Source organism: Oryza sativa, chromosome 2, assembly GCF_034140825.1.
Source record: "Oryza sativa Japonica Group chromosome 2, ASM3414082v1".
In the NCBI taxonomy this organism is placed as follows: domain Eukaryota; kingdom Viridiplantae; phylum Streptophyta; class Magnoliopsida; order Poales; family Poaceae; genus Oryza; species Oryza sativa.
The window spans coordinates 26,218,729-26,235,423 of NC_089036.1; the positions used below are offsets into that span (position 1 = coordinate 26,218,729).

The 16,695-nt window shown below is 42.0% G+C and overlaps 3 protein-coding genes across 5 annotated transcripts; 2 read left to right on the forward strand and 1 right to left on the reverse strand.

Annotated features, from left to right (window-relative positions):
• Nucleotides 1–532: 532 nt before the first annotated feature.
• LOC4330113 ((+)-neomenthol dehydrogenase) lies at nt 533–4,103 on the forward strand. 3 transcript variants are annotated; one of them, XM_066307812.1, is made up of 7 exons: nt 613–1,051; nt 1,807–2,037; nt 2,111–2,184; nt 2,282–2,525; nt 2,966–3,028; nt 3,108–3,302; nt 3,612–4,103. In XM_066307812.1, the coding sequence occupies exons 3-7, from the start codon at nt 2,144–2,146 to the stop codon at nt 4,014–4,016; spliced, it is 948 nt and encodes a 315-aa protein (XP_066163909.1). In that variant the 5' UTR covers nt 613–1,051; nt 1,807–2,037; nt 2,111–2,143; the 3' UTR covers nt 4,017–4,103. The 3 variants fall into 3 exon arrangements, with proteins under 3 accessions (XP_066163907.1, XP_066163909.1, XP_066163908.1); XM_066307810.1 differs by having other exon boundaries at nt 533–1,051; nt 1,824–2,184; XM_066307811.1 differs by lacking the exon at nt 613–1,051 and having other exon boundaries at nt 1,611–2,037.
• Nucleotides 4,104–7,002: 2,899 nt separating this feature from the next.
• Nucleotides 7,003–8,880, reverse strand: LOC4330114 (LIM domain-containing protein PLIM2b-like). The gene is made up of 5 exons (XM_015767100.3): nt 8,536–8,880; nt 8,333–8,432; nt 8,215–8,243; nt 8,011–8,100; nt 7,003–7,604 (listed from the first exon to the last, which is right to left on the reverse strand). The coding sequence occupies exons 1-5, from the start codon at nt 8,668–8,670 to the stop codon at nt 7,338–7,340; spliced, it is 621 nt and encodes a 206-aa protein (XP_015622586.1). The 5' UTR covers nt 8,671–8,880; the 3' UTR covers nt 7,003–7,337.
• Nucleotides 8,881–9,994: 1,114 nt separating this feature from the next.
• On the forward strand, nt 9,995–10,674 carry LOC107277044 (transcription factor TCP20). The gene is given in 2 exon segments (XM_015769024.3): nt 9,995–10,412; nt 10,415–10,674. Coding segments are annotated over 2 exon segments (678 nt in total).
• The last annotated feature ends 6,021 nt before the right edge of the window (nt 10,675–16,695 follow it).

Consider the following 16,695-nt stretch of genomic DNA (forward strand, 5'->3'; position numbering starts at 1 on the left):
ACCTTTTATGTCTGTTGAGTTGTGATCCAAATTCCGTTGCACTTAATAAAGACTAGCTTACGAATCGTCATCCCTTTTAGGGTTACATCATATATATACCTCTTGTAAGCCGCCGTGTGACGTTGTAACCTCACCCTAGATATAGTGAATATATTTTGCTGGCTGGCGTCCGTGGTTTTTTCTCTCTTGTTTTGGGAGGGTTTTCTACGTTAAATCTCGTGTCTTCTGCGATTGATCTATTGTTTTGTATCGTTTATTTGTCTATCGTTTCCTAACAATGTCATCTGCGGAACAAGCCCGGCACTAACAAAACCACGCTCTGTTTCTATTTTTTAAGATAATGAAAATGAATTACATCTTCGGCTTCTATCATAAGACACACAGCTATAAGTTTAATATTAATAGCCATAAGTTTAATAGTAATAAAATAAAATAAAGATAAAAATAAATCAATTTGAGAAATAAGATGATCGGACAAATCCCAACCTTTTATGCCCACACTTTGTCTCGGACGTCCGATCCTGTGACTCGCGTCGGGCGCGGACCTCCATTCATCTCTTTATCCACTTTACCTGTGTTCTTAGCCACTCATTCCCTCCTCTCTCTCTCTCTCTCTATCTCTCTCTCTCTCTTCAACACAGTAACGAACTCTCCAGTCTCCACCACGCGTGCGAGGAAGCACAGTTGAACTCAAGCAAGACGAAGTCGTTGTCGCTGGCCGCTGGCCGCTGGGGGAGTAGATGACGTCGCCATCGGAGCAACCACTGTCGGAGAAGACTTCGAGCTCGCCGCCGGCAGCGGCAACACCGCGAGAAAATGCGGTCGACGCCGGTTAGGCCTTGAGCTCGCCGGTGGCAGCGGCGCCACAACAAGGAACAACCGTTATCAAAGAGGACCCGAGCTCGGCGGCGGCGGTGGCGTCAACGTCACAAGGAGATACCGCTAGCGCCGGTTAGGGCCCAGAGCTCGGCGGCGGCGGCACTTGGAGGGAGCGGGTTGAAGCTTGAGGCGCCGTTGATGGAGATGGCTGTGAGCTCGCCGACGAATTAAGGTGAGGATGGTGGGAGCATCGAGCTAGCAAGGATTTGTTCCATGCTAGTTTCTTTATGTTGCACACAAGTGTTTCTTGATGTTGCATTTTGGTATTCCTTGATGTTGCAATTCATATTTCTGGATGTTGCATTTGGTACTTGATGTTGCAGGTGATTTCTTTAGATGTTGCATATGTTTTTGCTCTTGAAGTCTGTGTTTTTTAGTGTTTCATCCGACTGAAACATTTTCAGTAAAATAATGAAACATTCTTTCATAAAGGATGGAACATCAAAGAAACAACTCACGTTGGAACATTTTTTCTGGAACGGGGAAACATTTGCAACAACTTATGGTGAAACATTTTATTTGGAACAGTGAAACATTGCAACATCTCTTTTAACATCTAGTGAAACATTGCAACATCTCTTTAATATATAGTGGAACACCGTCCAGAGATTTGTAAAACTCCGGACGTCCGATGTGTAGTCATCTCCTTTTATGCCATCTGCAAAACAAGCCCGGCACTAACAAAACCACGCCTTGTTTCTATTTTTTAAGATAATGGAAATAGATTACATCTTCGGCTTTTATCCTAAAACACACAGCTATAAGTTTAATAGTAATAAAAAAAAGTTAAGATAAAAGTAAATCAAAATAAGAAATAAGGTGATCGGACAAATCTCATGCTCCTCTTTATTATTTCTTTATTATTAACTAGCGTTAAACCATATAGTTTTTTTTCTAGCAATTCTAATGGAACTACGTCACTCATAGTGAAAATATAATGGAAGGGATGGTGATTTTACATGAGACTTCATGAGTTGCACAAGAAAAATATGGATGGGGTTATTTTCAAAATTGGTTGTACACATTCATTCGTGGCGATCAATCTTGCCACGATCGAGGATTACTACGACTCTCTGTGCTATCACTTTATGTCACCATCTAAACTCAACAGTAAACCAGAGCATGTGGCTACCATCCATCCCCCGACCCATCATACAGGTACAGCCGTATAGCAACCTCTTCACCTCTGTTTCTTGCACATGCGCAATTCCGCCGTTTTTTCTTGCACTAGAACCTGCACTGCGTGTAAGAGCTCTCCTACACGATGGGACCAGGAAGCAACAACTCCTTCCCGGCCGAGAAAAGGTACACACAACTTGGCTATGCACCGCCCTTTCATGCAAGATTTCAGTTGGTTGTGCTGACGACCAGCTAGCTGTTTGATCGGTTTCTCCTGTTGCAGGGTTGCAGTGGTGACAGGAGGGAACAAAGGACTTGGGCTCGAGATATGCAAGCAGCTGGCTGCCAATGGAGTCACCGTCGTCTTGACAGCGAGGAGCGAGGAGAGGGGCGCCGGAGCAGCGGCCGCGCTTCGTCAGCTCGGGCTATCGGAGGTCCTGTTCCATCAGTTTGATGTGTCTGAGCCTTCCAGCGCCGCTGGCTTGGCTGATTTTATAAAGCACAAGTTTGGCAAGCTTGACATATTGGTATGTGCTTTTAAATATGTTTTGTTATATAGTCCTTAAGGAGATACTATGAGATACCAATTTTTATATTGTAAATTTGGTATCACTTAGTATCTAGGTACTATGAGGTACCAAATAGTACAATTTGGTACTTCATAGTACCTTCTCAAAGATCGTAAAATTGCTCAAATTTTTGGTACCTCCTTAAGGACGGTAAAATTTCTCATACGGTAAAGTTTTCAAGCTTTGACCATAATGAAAAAATAATTTATATTTATCGATTTTACGGTTCTAGAGAGGTATCAAAAGGTAACACATTTGACACTTTGATTTTACACTAGTAAATGTGGCACTTTCAAGTACCTATGTTCAATAAAATTTCTCTTGATTAAATCATCCATTTACAAGATATTGCCTCGTTAATTCTACCTATCATACCCTTAACTATTGATGATTCATAGGTCAACAATGCAGGAATTTTGGGGGTTACATTTGATTTTGGCAACTTAGATCTTAATAAAGCGGTGAGTATATCACGAGACGACCTATATTGTGGATCAAGAGTACTGTGTGCTGCGAAGTTAAGTATGTTTCGTGCAACAGATTGAGGGCAAGAGTGCAAACGAGACGCTGGAATGGTTGATGCAACACACCGTGGAGACTGCCGAGAATGCAGAAGAATGCTTGAAAATAAACTATCACGGCAACAAAAAAACCATACAAGCACTCCTTCCTCTCCTCCAATCATCACCTGATGGAAGAATTGTAACTGTTTCCTCTGTTTTTGGACAACTATCGGTATGTACATATGCACACATTTTAGTTATAAATATTCGATGTGTAGAAAATGATTCAGTGAGTTAAAATTTCAACATCGAATTTAACTAGAATTAGCTTATAAAATCCAATAAATTTATGATATTATGATGTAGTTTTTGAGACAAATCTACATGTACTATTTTTTTAAAAAAAACTAAGCATTTGAGAAATTATTGACAGTTAAAATTTAAAAAAGATAAGAAAATCTTATTCTAAACAATGGTGGACTGAACACATCAAAGCAGCTTGCTGTTCTCTTAAAACTAATCTAGTTTCGATCTGCTCCAGTTTTTCAGTGGGGAGAAACTCAAAGAGGAGCTCAACGATTTCAGCAAGCTAAGCGAGGAGAGGATAGACGAGCTGGCAGAGCTGTTCGTCAGGGACTTCAAGGACGGAGAGCTGGAGTCCCGGGGATGGCCAGCCAGAGCCGACGCGTTCGCGGCCTACAAGACGTCCAAGGCGCTGCAGCACGCTTACACGAGGGTCCTCGCGAGGAAGCACGCCTCCTCCTCCTCCTCGCCGTTGCGCGTCAACTGCGTGCATCCTGGGTACGTCAAGACGGACATGACCCTCGGCACCGGGGAGCTGACGGTGGAGGAAGGCGCGGCTGGCCCTGTCGCACTGGCCCTGTCGCCGCCGGGAGGCGCCACGGGCGTGTTCTTCATCCAAACCGAACCAGCGTCCTTCGTCTGAGCGTGATTCCTCCGGAAAATCAGACGCAGCTTGTTTCTCATATCTAGGGGTGGGCATTCGGTCTAATCGAGAAATTCGGTTCGGTTCCTCGGTCTTCTGAAAAATTCGGTCTTCCCAACCACAAGACCGATCGGTCTTAAAAAAACTCAAGACCGAGCATTTCGATCTTCGGTTAGTTCGGTTCGGTCTCGGTCATAGACCGAACTAGCCATAGCAGCAGTTTAAACAGCAAAAAGAATTAATAAAAAAAAACTCCATACAAGATCAATGAATCGAAGCAACTCGGATGAAGAACTACAATATGATGCCACTAGAGCATGATTCAGAAAAAACAAGAAGCAAATCAAAGCAAATCGATCTCCACAATTCCACCTCAAGCTCCAGATCCCGTCGATCTCCCACCATCGCTTTCATCCCCGACCGACCTCCTCAGCCATCTAGGTCTCCAGCGCAGGTGAAAGGGCGGCGCCGAGGCGGAGGCGTCCTGGCTGGAGGCGGCACCGAGGCAGAGGCGGCGGCCGCGGCGAGATGGGTCGGAGGGCGGAGGCGGCGCCGACGCAGTGGGTGGAGGCTGGAGGCGGAGGGCGGAGGCGACACCGGCGCCTGCGCGGTGGAGGCTGGAGGCCGAGGGCGGAAGTGGCGCGGTGGAGACGGAGCCGCGGAGGCCGAGCGGAGGTGAGCGCGAACGTGCGATGAATGGGGAGGAATGCGGTGCTGACTCATGAGGAGGGAGGGTGGGGCGTGACGCGTGGGGGCAGGCAGTGAGAGAGAGGGTGGAATTAGGGTTTATGTTACTAGGCTTATTGGGCCTCCTAAGTTTATTGGGCCACAATTCGGTTATCTCGGTTAATTCGGTTAACCGAGCCCAATGACCGAAATACCCGAAATAAATTCGGTCTTTTGATGGCTGAAACCGAACTACTAACCGAATTTCTCGGTCTCCGTCTTTTCGGTTCGGTCTAAATATGCCCACCCCTACTCATATCAATAAGACAATGAGCACCTTTACGGTGGTCTTCAACTCTCCGTAATAACGGTATTATTATCGATTATAAGTGGTCCCACCGTCCCAAGGGTTAATTTATAAGTTCTACTTCAAGTAGAAAAATGGTTTTTCTACTGTCAATAGTTAAGTAGTACTATAAAGAAGATTGTAAATTCTATCAAACTATAAAGCTAAGCTAACGTCCATTAACTTCTAAAACTCAATATGCAAATATGTGACATCATTACCTCTTAGCAATAATTATTATTTAGAGTATTTTAAATATCATGCAAATATGATATATTATTTACAATTTTATTATATTTTTAGAATTTAATATGCAAGCAATGTCCAATCATTATCTCCACATCATTTCACATTATTTAAATATATACATCTATCATTTCTATTATAATACGCGTTAATCCATATATACCGCAATGAAGCGCATGGTATCAACTAGTACTATAAATAGTTACTATAAATCATTGCAAAATACCTCTAATTAAGACAACTAGCATGGTGGCCCCCGCAGATTGCGCGGCTAGTATCATTATATTTTCTCTCATATAATACATATATGTTTTCTCAATATATTATTCAAATATATTAAAATGACAACATAATTTTAAATTTTGCAATAACTTTATGAAACTACTAATGTATAATATTCATGTTGCATTTTATATACGTATTAGTTATTAATTATTTTTAATATCAAATTTTAGTTATTTGTAAATTATATATATTCCTATATAGACTCTAGACTCATCTTTTAATATTTCTTTTTTTTAATTCCGAATTTTCTGTAAATTGTATTTCTATATAGACTCTAGGCTCTTCTTCCAATATTATTTATTTTTATTTCTGATTTTTTATTATTTCAAATTGTATTTCTATGCGGACTCTAAACTCATCTTTCAATATTCTTTAATTTTTAATTTCGAATTTTAGTTACTTCTAAATTGTATTTCTATATTGACTTTAAACTCTTCTTCCCATGTTTTTCTTAATCTCGAATTTTAGTTATTTGTAAATTGAATTTTTATATGAATTCTAAACTCTACTTTTAATTTTATTATGTTTATTCCGAACTATAGTTAGTTTTAAATTCCTATATGAACTCTATACTCTACTTCTAATATTCATTATTTTTTAATTTCGAATTTCTATTTTTTTCTTAATTGTATTTCTATATTGACTCTATATTCTACTTCTAATATTCCTTATTTTTAATTCTGAATTTCTATTATTTCCTAATTGTATTTCTATATGGATATGGACTCTATAATCTACTTCTAATATTCCTTTTTTTAATTCCGAATGTCAACTATTTCTAAATTGTATTTCTATATGGACTCTAGTCTCCTCTTCTAATATTTCTTATTTTTTAATTCCGAATTTCAGTTATTTCTAAATTGTATTTCTATATGGACTCTGCCTTTTCTTTTTCTTCGATTAATGTGAGAATTTTTAGACCATGAGAGCGAACGTGGAGACTTCTTTTTATATTTATTCCGAACTATAGTTAGTTTTAAATTCCTATATGGACTCTATACTCTACTTCTAATATTACTTATTTTTTAATTTCGAATTTCTATTTTTTTTTCTTAATTATATTTCTATATGGACTCTGTACTCTACTTCTAATATTCCTTATTTTTAATTCCGAATTTCTATTATTTCCTAATTGTATTTTTATATGGATATGGACTCTATAATCTACTTCTAATATTCCTTTTTTTTTTTAATTCCGAATGTCAACTATTTCTAAATTGTATTTCTATATGGACTCTAGTCTCCTCTTCTAATATCCCTTATTTTTTAATTCTGAATTTCAGCTATTTCTAAATTGTATTTCTATATGGACTCTGTCTTTTCTTTTTCTTCGATTAATGTGAGAATTTCTAGACCATGAAAGCGAACATGGAGACTTTTTTTTCTATTCCTTTAATAATATAATAGATAATTGAACAATGTGTTGGGGCAAACAAAAGAAGATTGCAATGAACAGATTCTTGCCAATGTGCCAATGTCATGGCTCCATAGCCTCATACAGAAATAAGTACAACAGTTGCAGTTTGTCAAAGAAATGATAAGCAAGTTTTCGGTCTTTAAGAGGTGGAACAAAAAGAAAGAAAGAGGAAGCAAGGGAGGATAATACATCAAATTACTAGCTGATAATTGAGGATTTTTCTTATGTCTATATATATATATATATATATATATATATATATATATATATATATATATATATATATATATATATATATATATATATATATATATATATATATATATATATATCCGGTTCTGTTTTCCCCCTAATCTTTGCTCTATGTCGCGTCTTGTGGGGGCACTTCCTGTTCTTTCTCGCTGGCCTCTGTGGCCGCCACCGGTGCAGCCTCCTCGGACTCTTTCTGCTTCGATTGTGCGGTCTGGATCAAGTGGTTGTAGCTGCCCTTCTCCTTGAACAGCTGCGAGAAATGGATCTTGCAGTAGAGGATCCCGTTGAGCGCCGCGTAGGAAGACGTCGTCAGGATGCAGCCCCCATGCGAGCACTTGAAGCAACTCTTGTGGTAAGACTCACCCTCCAGAGTTAGCTGAACAAAAAAATAGATTCCATCAAATCAGATTGGTTTAGAGCAGGTACAATAGCAGACTATAAGCCAGCTATAAACATATTTTAAAGAGATAAAAAATGAGAGATAAGAGTAGCGGGCTACAAATTTGTTGCCAGTTGTAGCACATACGTAAGAATACATGTGTGTATGACAGGTAGAACCAGACATTAATTATGTAGTACATGTTTATGGGTAACTATTGTATGAATTAGCTATTAAATTGACTATAGATGATTTGTAGCCAATAGTTAGCTATACTATTAAACTTGCTCTTATACTCGTTCAATTTCAATGCTATCATCTTTTTAAATTTTCTTTAACGGTTTTGACAGATTGAAATTTGTGTGACGCTACTTTGCGGTCGTAACTAGGCAGCATTCTGTACCTTCTCCAATGGGTACACAGTTTTTTGGCAGGCTGCACATTTATCTTGAGTTCCAGAGAATGCTGAAGATAGCTTGCTAGGAGCTCTTCCCTGGAAAAAGTTTTTGCAGAGTGAATAGTTTGCGGATTATCAAATTTGGTGATATATAACTAATAAATGCATAATGTGTGAATTGGGCTATAAACAGGTCTGTGGGGTTTGTACCTGGTCGCTCTTCTCTGAAGATTTACCACCTGAGTACCGGGACAGAGAGAGAATTCAGAACACAATAACTTCTCAATAATGTCCAAACATCTCGACAGCCACTGTGTCTTAGCATTACCTTGCGAGAATTTCTTTGAGAAGCTCCCCGTCTCTTTGAAGAGCTGCTCAAAGTGCGTCTTGCAGTACAGGACACCATCCATCGAAGAGTAGTTACACATCTGCAGATGCGTAAATGTTTTGAACGAAAAATGTGATAGTTGATTTAATTACCTAATAAAAACTGAACATGTTGCAGGGCCGATCGATGCCATATATACATACCGAGAGGGTCCCCTTGCAGTGGCTGCACTTGAAGCATGTCTTGTGGTAGGAGACGCCGTCGGCGGTGAGGAGGTCGATGAAATGGACGGTCTTGTCGCACGCCTTGCACTTGTCCTGCGTGCCGGTGAACGACATGGCGGCCGGGGTACGTATACTAGCACCGGGTGATTCACCGATCGGTCGATGGAAAACCTTCAGGCCTCGGTCTGGTCCAGCTCGAGGAATCACCGTAGCTATAGCTTCCCAACTCCCAACTCTTCCGATCGATCGACGGAGGAGATCGATTCAGGGCGAGACGAGAGGAACGTGGGCGTGGCGTCTCCAGAGAAGGGAGGGAGGAGAGATGGGCAGACAGCAACGGGCGATGGTTTAAAGGGCGGGGCGGCGTGAGCACGGGAGCAAAGATAGGAGACGGGATGGGCTCCGGGCCACACAGATGACAGACGGACGAACCCGGTCGTGCAAACCGGGAGAGAGGCTTGTTTAATTTTGGGAGGGGCGAGCGGACAAGAATTTTCTATGCCTATTCTATGCCTAGGTGTCATGGCATCCATCATTTGCATGTGATTTAAATAGTTATAGAAAAAATTAAAACAATCAATTATGATGATACAAGTCTATACACAATCATACAAGAACTGAACTAGAGAAACAAAAATAATAATATCAGACAGTGAATAGTACCCGTACAACGCAGATAAAATTTGTTATTTTTATTTCTTCATATGTAGATTGATTTTAGACTTACATGTTTGTATAGTATCTTATATTATCGCAGTCTATCTTATCTAATTTTATAATATTTTTATAAAATTATTTAAACTACATGCATACACCTAGACGCCATGATATTTGGGTATAGAAAATATTTTCCCAGGCCTTCACACGGGGGCGCGCGCTCATGTCGCGCGCGCTCAACTCCGGCTGTGGTCCTTCTTCAGGTCGTGCGAGCCGCGAAATCACAACGTGGCTCCATGGATCTCTGCGAGACACTGTCGTGCGGGGCAGTTCGTTCTTGATTATGCAGATCTCTTTCTGGTTGGGTTTGTGTACTGGGCTTCGATCCGCTCTGCTCACGACAGTCTGGGTGGACAAGCGTACATATCTGTCACAGATAGGCCCGTATAGGCCCATGACCGAATAAAGGAATAAGTCCATTATACCTCTCTCAATTATTCCCCTTTGTCGAATTACATCCCTCAACCACAAAACCAGGTATATTACCTCCTCTAAGTGTTAAAACCAGTACAAAACAACTCCCTTAATGGTTTCTGACGGTGGTTTTGCTGACGTGGCATCCTAGTCATCGAAAAAAAAAATTAAAAAAATACGTGAGGGCCCACATGTAAGTGGCATTTCTACTCTTCCTCTCCTCCACCACTCTCCTCTCTCCTCCCCCTTCTCTCTCCCTGGACAGGGGAGGCGCCGGAGGCGCGGAAGATGTGGGGACCGCCGGAGGATGCGAGCGCACGCCGCGAGGGAGAGGATCCACTATCAGCAGCAGCAGATGCAGGTGGTGGCGGCGGTGACGGGGAATAGGAGGATGCAGGGGCTAGGGCCGAAGCGGAGCTCGAACAAGGACCGGCACACCAAGGTGGATGGCCGGGGACGACGGATTCGGATGCCGGCGTTGTGCGCCGCCTGGATCTTCCAGCTAACGCGGGAGCTCGACCACAAGTCCAACAGCGAGACCGTCCAGTGGCTGCTCCAGCAGGTGGAGCCGGCAATCGTCACCGCCATGGGGACGGGTGTCGGCACTGACATACAGGGGCCCTCCCTCCCTTCCCCAAACTGCGCCCTCTCCAGGTCGCACCACCACCACCACCACATGTGGGCTGCCGCCGCGGCACCGCCCGCCGCGTCCGCGGCGTTCGCCGGTGCCACATCGGGTTCGCGACCATGTTTGCCGGCTACGTGGCGGCGGCCATGCCGGGGCTAGAACTAGGACTCTCACAGGACGGCCACATCGGCGTGCTCTCCGCCCGGTCGCTCAGCCAGTTCTACCACCAGGTCGGCGACGCTAGTGCCGCCGGTCAACTGTCGCACCCACACCACCATCACCAACACCATCAGCAATAGCAGGAGGACGGGGAGGATGACCGCGATGACGGCGAGTCCGATGAGGAGTCCGGGCAGTAGTAGGCGCACCGCCAATTGTTCATCTATGCGTCTCACGTTGTCTCTTTGGAGAAGAAAAAGAGAATTCCAGGAAGGGGCATGCAGCTAATGGAGGGGGTATGCTTTTGTTACTGTTGGGTTGTTCTTCATGGGGATTTTTATGTCTGATTTTTCCTCGTGTGGTGTCGAAGCTGGAAGAGGCTACTACTTGCTCCAGCGACTTGTTGGGATGGATCATGATCATCTTCAGTTGTTACTCCTGCTGCTCCATGGATGGTCGCCGGTTTATCCCCCTCCAAGTGTTTAGGTGAAAGCTCAATCTTTTTCACTCCACAGTCAGCACATGACATGCTCTTTGAAAGGTAGCTTGATGAGCTTATGTATTTTGCCGGAGGTTGGCGGCGCGAATAGACAGCGGGAGGATGCGTTGCCGGCGAGCAGATCGACGCTGTGGCAGGTGAACCCTCCCCGTGCGGGCGCCGCGGCCGGCGATCCTCTCCCTCGCGGCGTGCACCCGCATCCTTCGGCGGTTCCCACACCTCCCGCGCCTCCGGCGCCTCTCCTTGCCGTGCTCTGTTCGAGGAGAGAGAAGGGGAAGAAGAGAGGAGAGTGGTGGAGAGAAATGCCACTTACATGTGGGCCCTCACGTATTTTTTTAATTTTTTTCGATGACTAGGATGCTACGTCAGCAAAACCACAGTCAAAAACCACCAAGGGAGCTGTTCTGTACTGGTTTTAACATTTAGGGGAGGTAATATACCCGGTTTTGTGGTTGAGGGATGTAATTCGACAAAGGGCAAGAATTGAGGGAGGCAAAATGGACTTATTCCCCAAATAAATATCAGGCCAGATACACTTTAATTGCTTTGTATAAGCGCAATGGGCTAGAGATATACACGGGCCATAAAATGCACAATCACGTGCTTTGCTTGCTTATGCGAAGAAGAAAAGGCACGTCAACCTTTTCTTTTTCTAGATCTTTCATGAACATGTTTTTGACCGTGATACGGATTGGTAGATTTGTCTAGAGCTATTGTCTTCTTTAAAAGAAAAAAAACAGCACAGACCAGTGGCGGAGGACGAGAAAAAAATAAGGTGTGGCAGCATCAACACAGCGAAAACAACATAATAGGGCGAACGCTATGGATTTGTAATGTGCTCCCATGCACCGCTAAAAGTTACTGCAAAAATTGTTTTGATGCAACAAATCATTTTTTTTGACCGAGAAAACTACCAGGGCTTTTCCTAGTAGTGTATTTTCATTAAAACAAAACGTATGTACAAAGATATAGGGAAAAAGGAGCTTTTAAAGAGTTACAAAGTTTGTATCCAATCAAGAACTATTTGTTTTCAAGGCTCCTTCATTCTACAAATATGCAGAAGAACTTCGTTTCTGAATAGGCGTTTCCACGACTGAAAGGATGGCACAACATTCTAAAATATTAGCCCATTTCTCTGTTTCCAAATATGCCAAGAAGCGATGAAAAAGATTTCGAGAAAACCTTTTCGAGCAAAATTCAATCTTCCTAAGATTATCATTTGAAAGAATCCTATATGATGATTCCAGTTAATTCCCAAGTGTTGCCAACACCTAACACTGAAAGGACAAGTGAAGAAGAGATGAAGTCTGGTTTCTCTCTGGCCTGCATTGCATAGGACGCAAGTTAAATCATCATTCTCTTTTGCACAATGCCTCCTGTCCGGCATATCCTAGTGTTTAGCTTGTCACTGAAAAGTAGCCATGCAAAGACCTTGATTTTCATGACACATTTTGTCTTCCATAGCTAGACAAGAGGTCTGGGGGGCTGCAGTGGCACAAAGTTGAGCTTGTATAACTTTTTTTGCAGTGTATGAAGATGAATTCCAAATAAAGCTCCAACTATCACCTTGCCCTGGCTGCAAGTGCAAAAGGTTAAGTTCTTCTTCCAGCAGCAGGAATTCCTCATAGACCAGGGCAGATAAAGGTAGCAAGAAAGAATCCTCTAGGGGTCTTGTACTCATGGCCAACACAGATTCCTCTTTATGAATCACCAGACAGTAGAGTGTTGGATACTTGCTGCTCATAAGACCATCACTCCATAAATCTTCCCAAAATAAAGCTGAGGTTCCAGTTATAAGAGTGCATTTACCAATTCCCCTGAAAATATCAGTGAGGGCTAAAATGTCCTTCAGCCAGAAAGAACCCTTGTTAAGACACATGTGGGGGACTCTTGCAAGATAGTAAATTTTCCATACTAAGTCAACCCAAGGCAAATCAACTCCATTGTAAAGTTTAACTAGGTGTTTCATAAGAAGAGCACAATTCTGAAGCTTCAGGTTTACCACTCTCAAACCCCCCTTTTCTTTTGGCCTGCAAACTAAGTCCCATGAAGCCAAGGATCTTCTTGTGGAGTTTGGGTTATTTCCCCCTCCAAAGATAGTTTTTCCTTGCATTATCAATCGATTTGATCACTGTGACAGGTAGTTGCAAGGAACACATGAAGTAAGTTGGGATGGCTGACGGGACTGAATTTATCAAAGTGAGACGCCCTCCTTGGGGGAGAAACATTGAACTTGTTGTTAATCTTCTTTCCACTCTATCCACCAAAGGGGCAAAGTCCACAATCTTAGGCCTTGTTGTCCCCATGGGCAAACCCAAATATGTGAAAGGCAAAGATCCAATTGTGCAGCCAAGTAAACCAGCCAGATGATTAGCTTTTTCAGAAGAGACATTTAGGGGGTATAAGCTAGACTTTCTGAAATTGACTTTGAGACCTATGGACTAAGCAAAGTTATTCAAAAGAGCTTTGAGATAGAAGATCTCTCTTTGTGAGGCTTTTAGCAGAATAAGGGTATCATCAGCATATTGGATTATTGGAAAGCCCTTACCATCATTTTCATTGTTGGGTTTAGAGAGAAGAACTAATGAGAAAGCTTTATTAACAATTCTCTACAGCAATTCAGCACCCAAGACAAAGAGCAATGGGGACAAAGGATCACCCTGTCTAACCCCTCTTTTGCAGCCAAAACTATTACCAGGCACTCCATTAAGCAGAACAACAGAGTTGGCTGTGGATAAAATCATTTGGACCCAATTGATTCACTGTGCTGGGAAACCCATATTTTGCATAACGGATATTATGGCTGAATGCTCAATTGTGTCAAAGGCCTTCTCAAAGTCCAATTTAAGAATTATGATTTCTCTCTTAGATTGCTGACATTGATGAATGTATTCAAAGGCCCAGGCCAGGCAATCCTGAATGGTCCTTCCCTTAAGGAAACCATACTGATTCTCACTGATCACCTTTAAAATAACCCCTTGTAATCTGTCAGCCATTAGTTTGGTGAGAAATTTTAAGCTAACTCCCATGAGAGAGATAGGCCTGAAGTCATTAACAGTTTCAGGGGAATTCTTCTTAGGCACTAAAGTGATGAAAGAGTTGTTTAAAGACTGTAGATCAGTACATCCTAAGTGGAAATGTGCAGCCAATCTATAAAAGTCTTGGGCAATAATGTGCCAACATCTTTTGAGGAAAACACCATTAAAGCCATCTGGGCCTGGGGCTTTATCTGCAGGAATAATTCTAATGAGAGTATCCATTTCCTGAGTGAAGAAAGGATCCACAGGGTTGTCCAGACAAACATGATCAGGGAAAAGCTCATTCAAATCAAACCCCATTGTGGGCGAATTAGAGACACCCATTCTTTCTCTAAAACTTTTATAGAACAAAGCTGCTTTCTGCTCATGCAGGGTGACCACCTAACCATCATGGTCCTGGATTTGGGAGATTGAGTTAGCTCTATATATTTATGTAGCAATGGACTGAAAGAACTTTGTGTTTTCTTCACCCAGCAACATCCATCTATTGGTGCATCTTTTTTTCCAGTACATTTTCCTGAACTCTAAGAGCTTAATTATGTGGCACTACACAATCTCCCTGAAACTCCTCTCTTGTCAGAGACCTGGCCTCCTCAACAAGGTCTAGAAAATCAACTGCTCGATTGCAATTTGCAAGCAGAACATTTAGTTTAGATAAATTTTTGCTCCAGCTTAACAACCTTTTCCTAAGCATTTTAAGCTTAAAAGAGATGCATTTTGCAGGGTCCTCAAAGTCAGGATCCAAGGCCCAAGCAGAATTGACTATATCAAAAAAGCCCTCCACCTCTACCCAATAGTTCTCAAACCTGAAAATTGGGGACCTTGGAATTTTAGTATCAATCTTGACCACATAGGGCACATGGTCTAAAATGTTTCTAGTCATGGGTAGCACAGATGTATTGGGGAAGTTCAGTGTCCAGGAGGCAGAAGTGAAAACCCAATCCAGTCTTTCAAGGAGAGGGTTTTGTTGCATGTTACTCCAAGTGTACCTCCTGCCTTTAAGAGGGATTTCAAGAAGACCTAAGGAGCTGATAATATCATTGAAAATGAAGATGTCATTCATATCAACTCCAGCCTTATTCGTGTCCTCCACTGACCTGTAAAAGTTAAAATCTCCCAAGAAAAGCCAATTCTGCTGACTTTCTATGTGAACATTCTGCAACCAGGCAACAAAATCTGCTCTTGCAGGGCCAGTACAAGAACCATAAACACAGGTGAGAGACCAAGGCTGTGAGGATTGTCTGGAGGTGAAGTCAACAGTAACCGAAAATTGATTGACCTCTTTTGCCACCCCCATGAACACCTTAGGCAACAAATCATATTGATATGTGTTAGGATTCAAAATTCCCGAATGAAATTTTCAAAAAACATTTTTGTGAATTTAGCAAAATATATCCAAATTTGATCACATTTTGTTCAAATTTTAAATTATTTTTGGAAGATAGAAATTGCCAAACCGATAGATTAAACCTTTATCTCGGTTGTGTTATATAACTACTAGCGCTTATATAGGTAGCTAATTACAAGAAGTAAAAACAAGATAATCGGTATAGGTTGGTTTGCTTTGTGTAACTAACTAACGACAAAGTCAGACCAGCTAATCACGCATGCATGCACTTTACCTCCAGTGAAGAAGTTAATCCAGCTAATCACGCATGGATGCACTTTTTACAACGAGTGAAAACAAGGCAATCAGTGAAGAAGTTTATCATGCATGCATGCTATTTACCACCAGCTAACGGAATTGAGGTATGGCGAGTGCCATATCTCGTCATACCGGAAGCTCCGCCACTGGCACAGGCCATGCACATCTTATATAGTGAAAGCAGCAAGCTTTCTTACACGAGAATGTGCCACATCATCAAAAACATATTAGCCGTCGGATAAATAGTTCGGATAAATAATAGTCATTGGATCGAAAGAGTGCATGTATTAAAAAAATCACAAATGGGCTAAACATATGGAAATTTCCAGAGGTTTCGAGTATCTATTGTCCTAGCAAGTATAGATACTTTGTAAACAAATTAACTTATATCAAAACCTTATTAAGAGCTAAGGTAAACTAATAGACCATATATAAAAGTTCTTAAACAGGACCAAAAGTTGCGCAAAGCGTGACTATATGGCTAGTTTTATTGAATATAGTGGAAGAAAATTGCATTCCCTAAACACCAAGGGTTAAAGAAATCCACAAGTTTGCCATGTACAGATATAGCTACGATCAAGAAGATGTTTTACCGCTGCAAGCGTCCACATCCTTGTCTTCTCCTTTATATTTGCAAAAGGCCAGGTGTTGAGGTCTTTTTGTGCTCGAAGGTTTTTGGTTCCTTACTTTCTATATCTCCCACACGACCAACAGGATGAGCGTGCACATTTCTCTCTTGGGCATGCCTTGGTGACTTGCGAGCATTTTCCAACACTCAAACATTGATCTCGGACTCCATTGGCTTGGTGTGACTTGTTGATAAACTACAATTTTGTAACTAGTTCCCAAATTCTCCTAATGTATTTGTATTGAAGAACAGGTGAGAGGATGATTCATTTGCATTGTGATAGAGATGAAGTGAGTGTTGTTCGGTCAAACACTGACTACCAGCTGATCTGATGTCCACGCTCTATTTTGTATCACCAGCTAAGTGAAGAGCTTGCATTTTGTTGGCGCCTAAGGCTTCCAAATGAGGGCA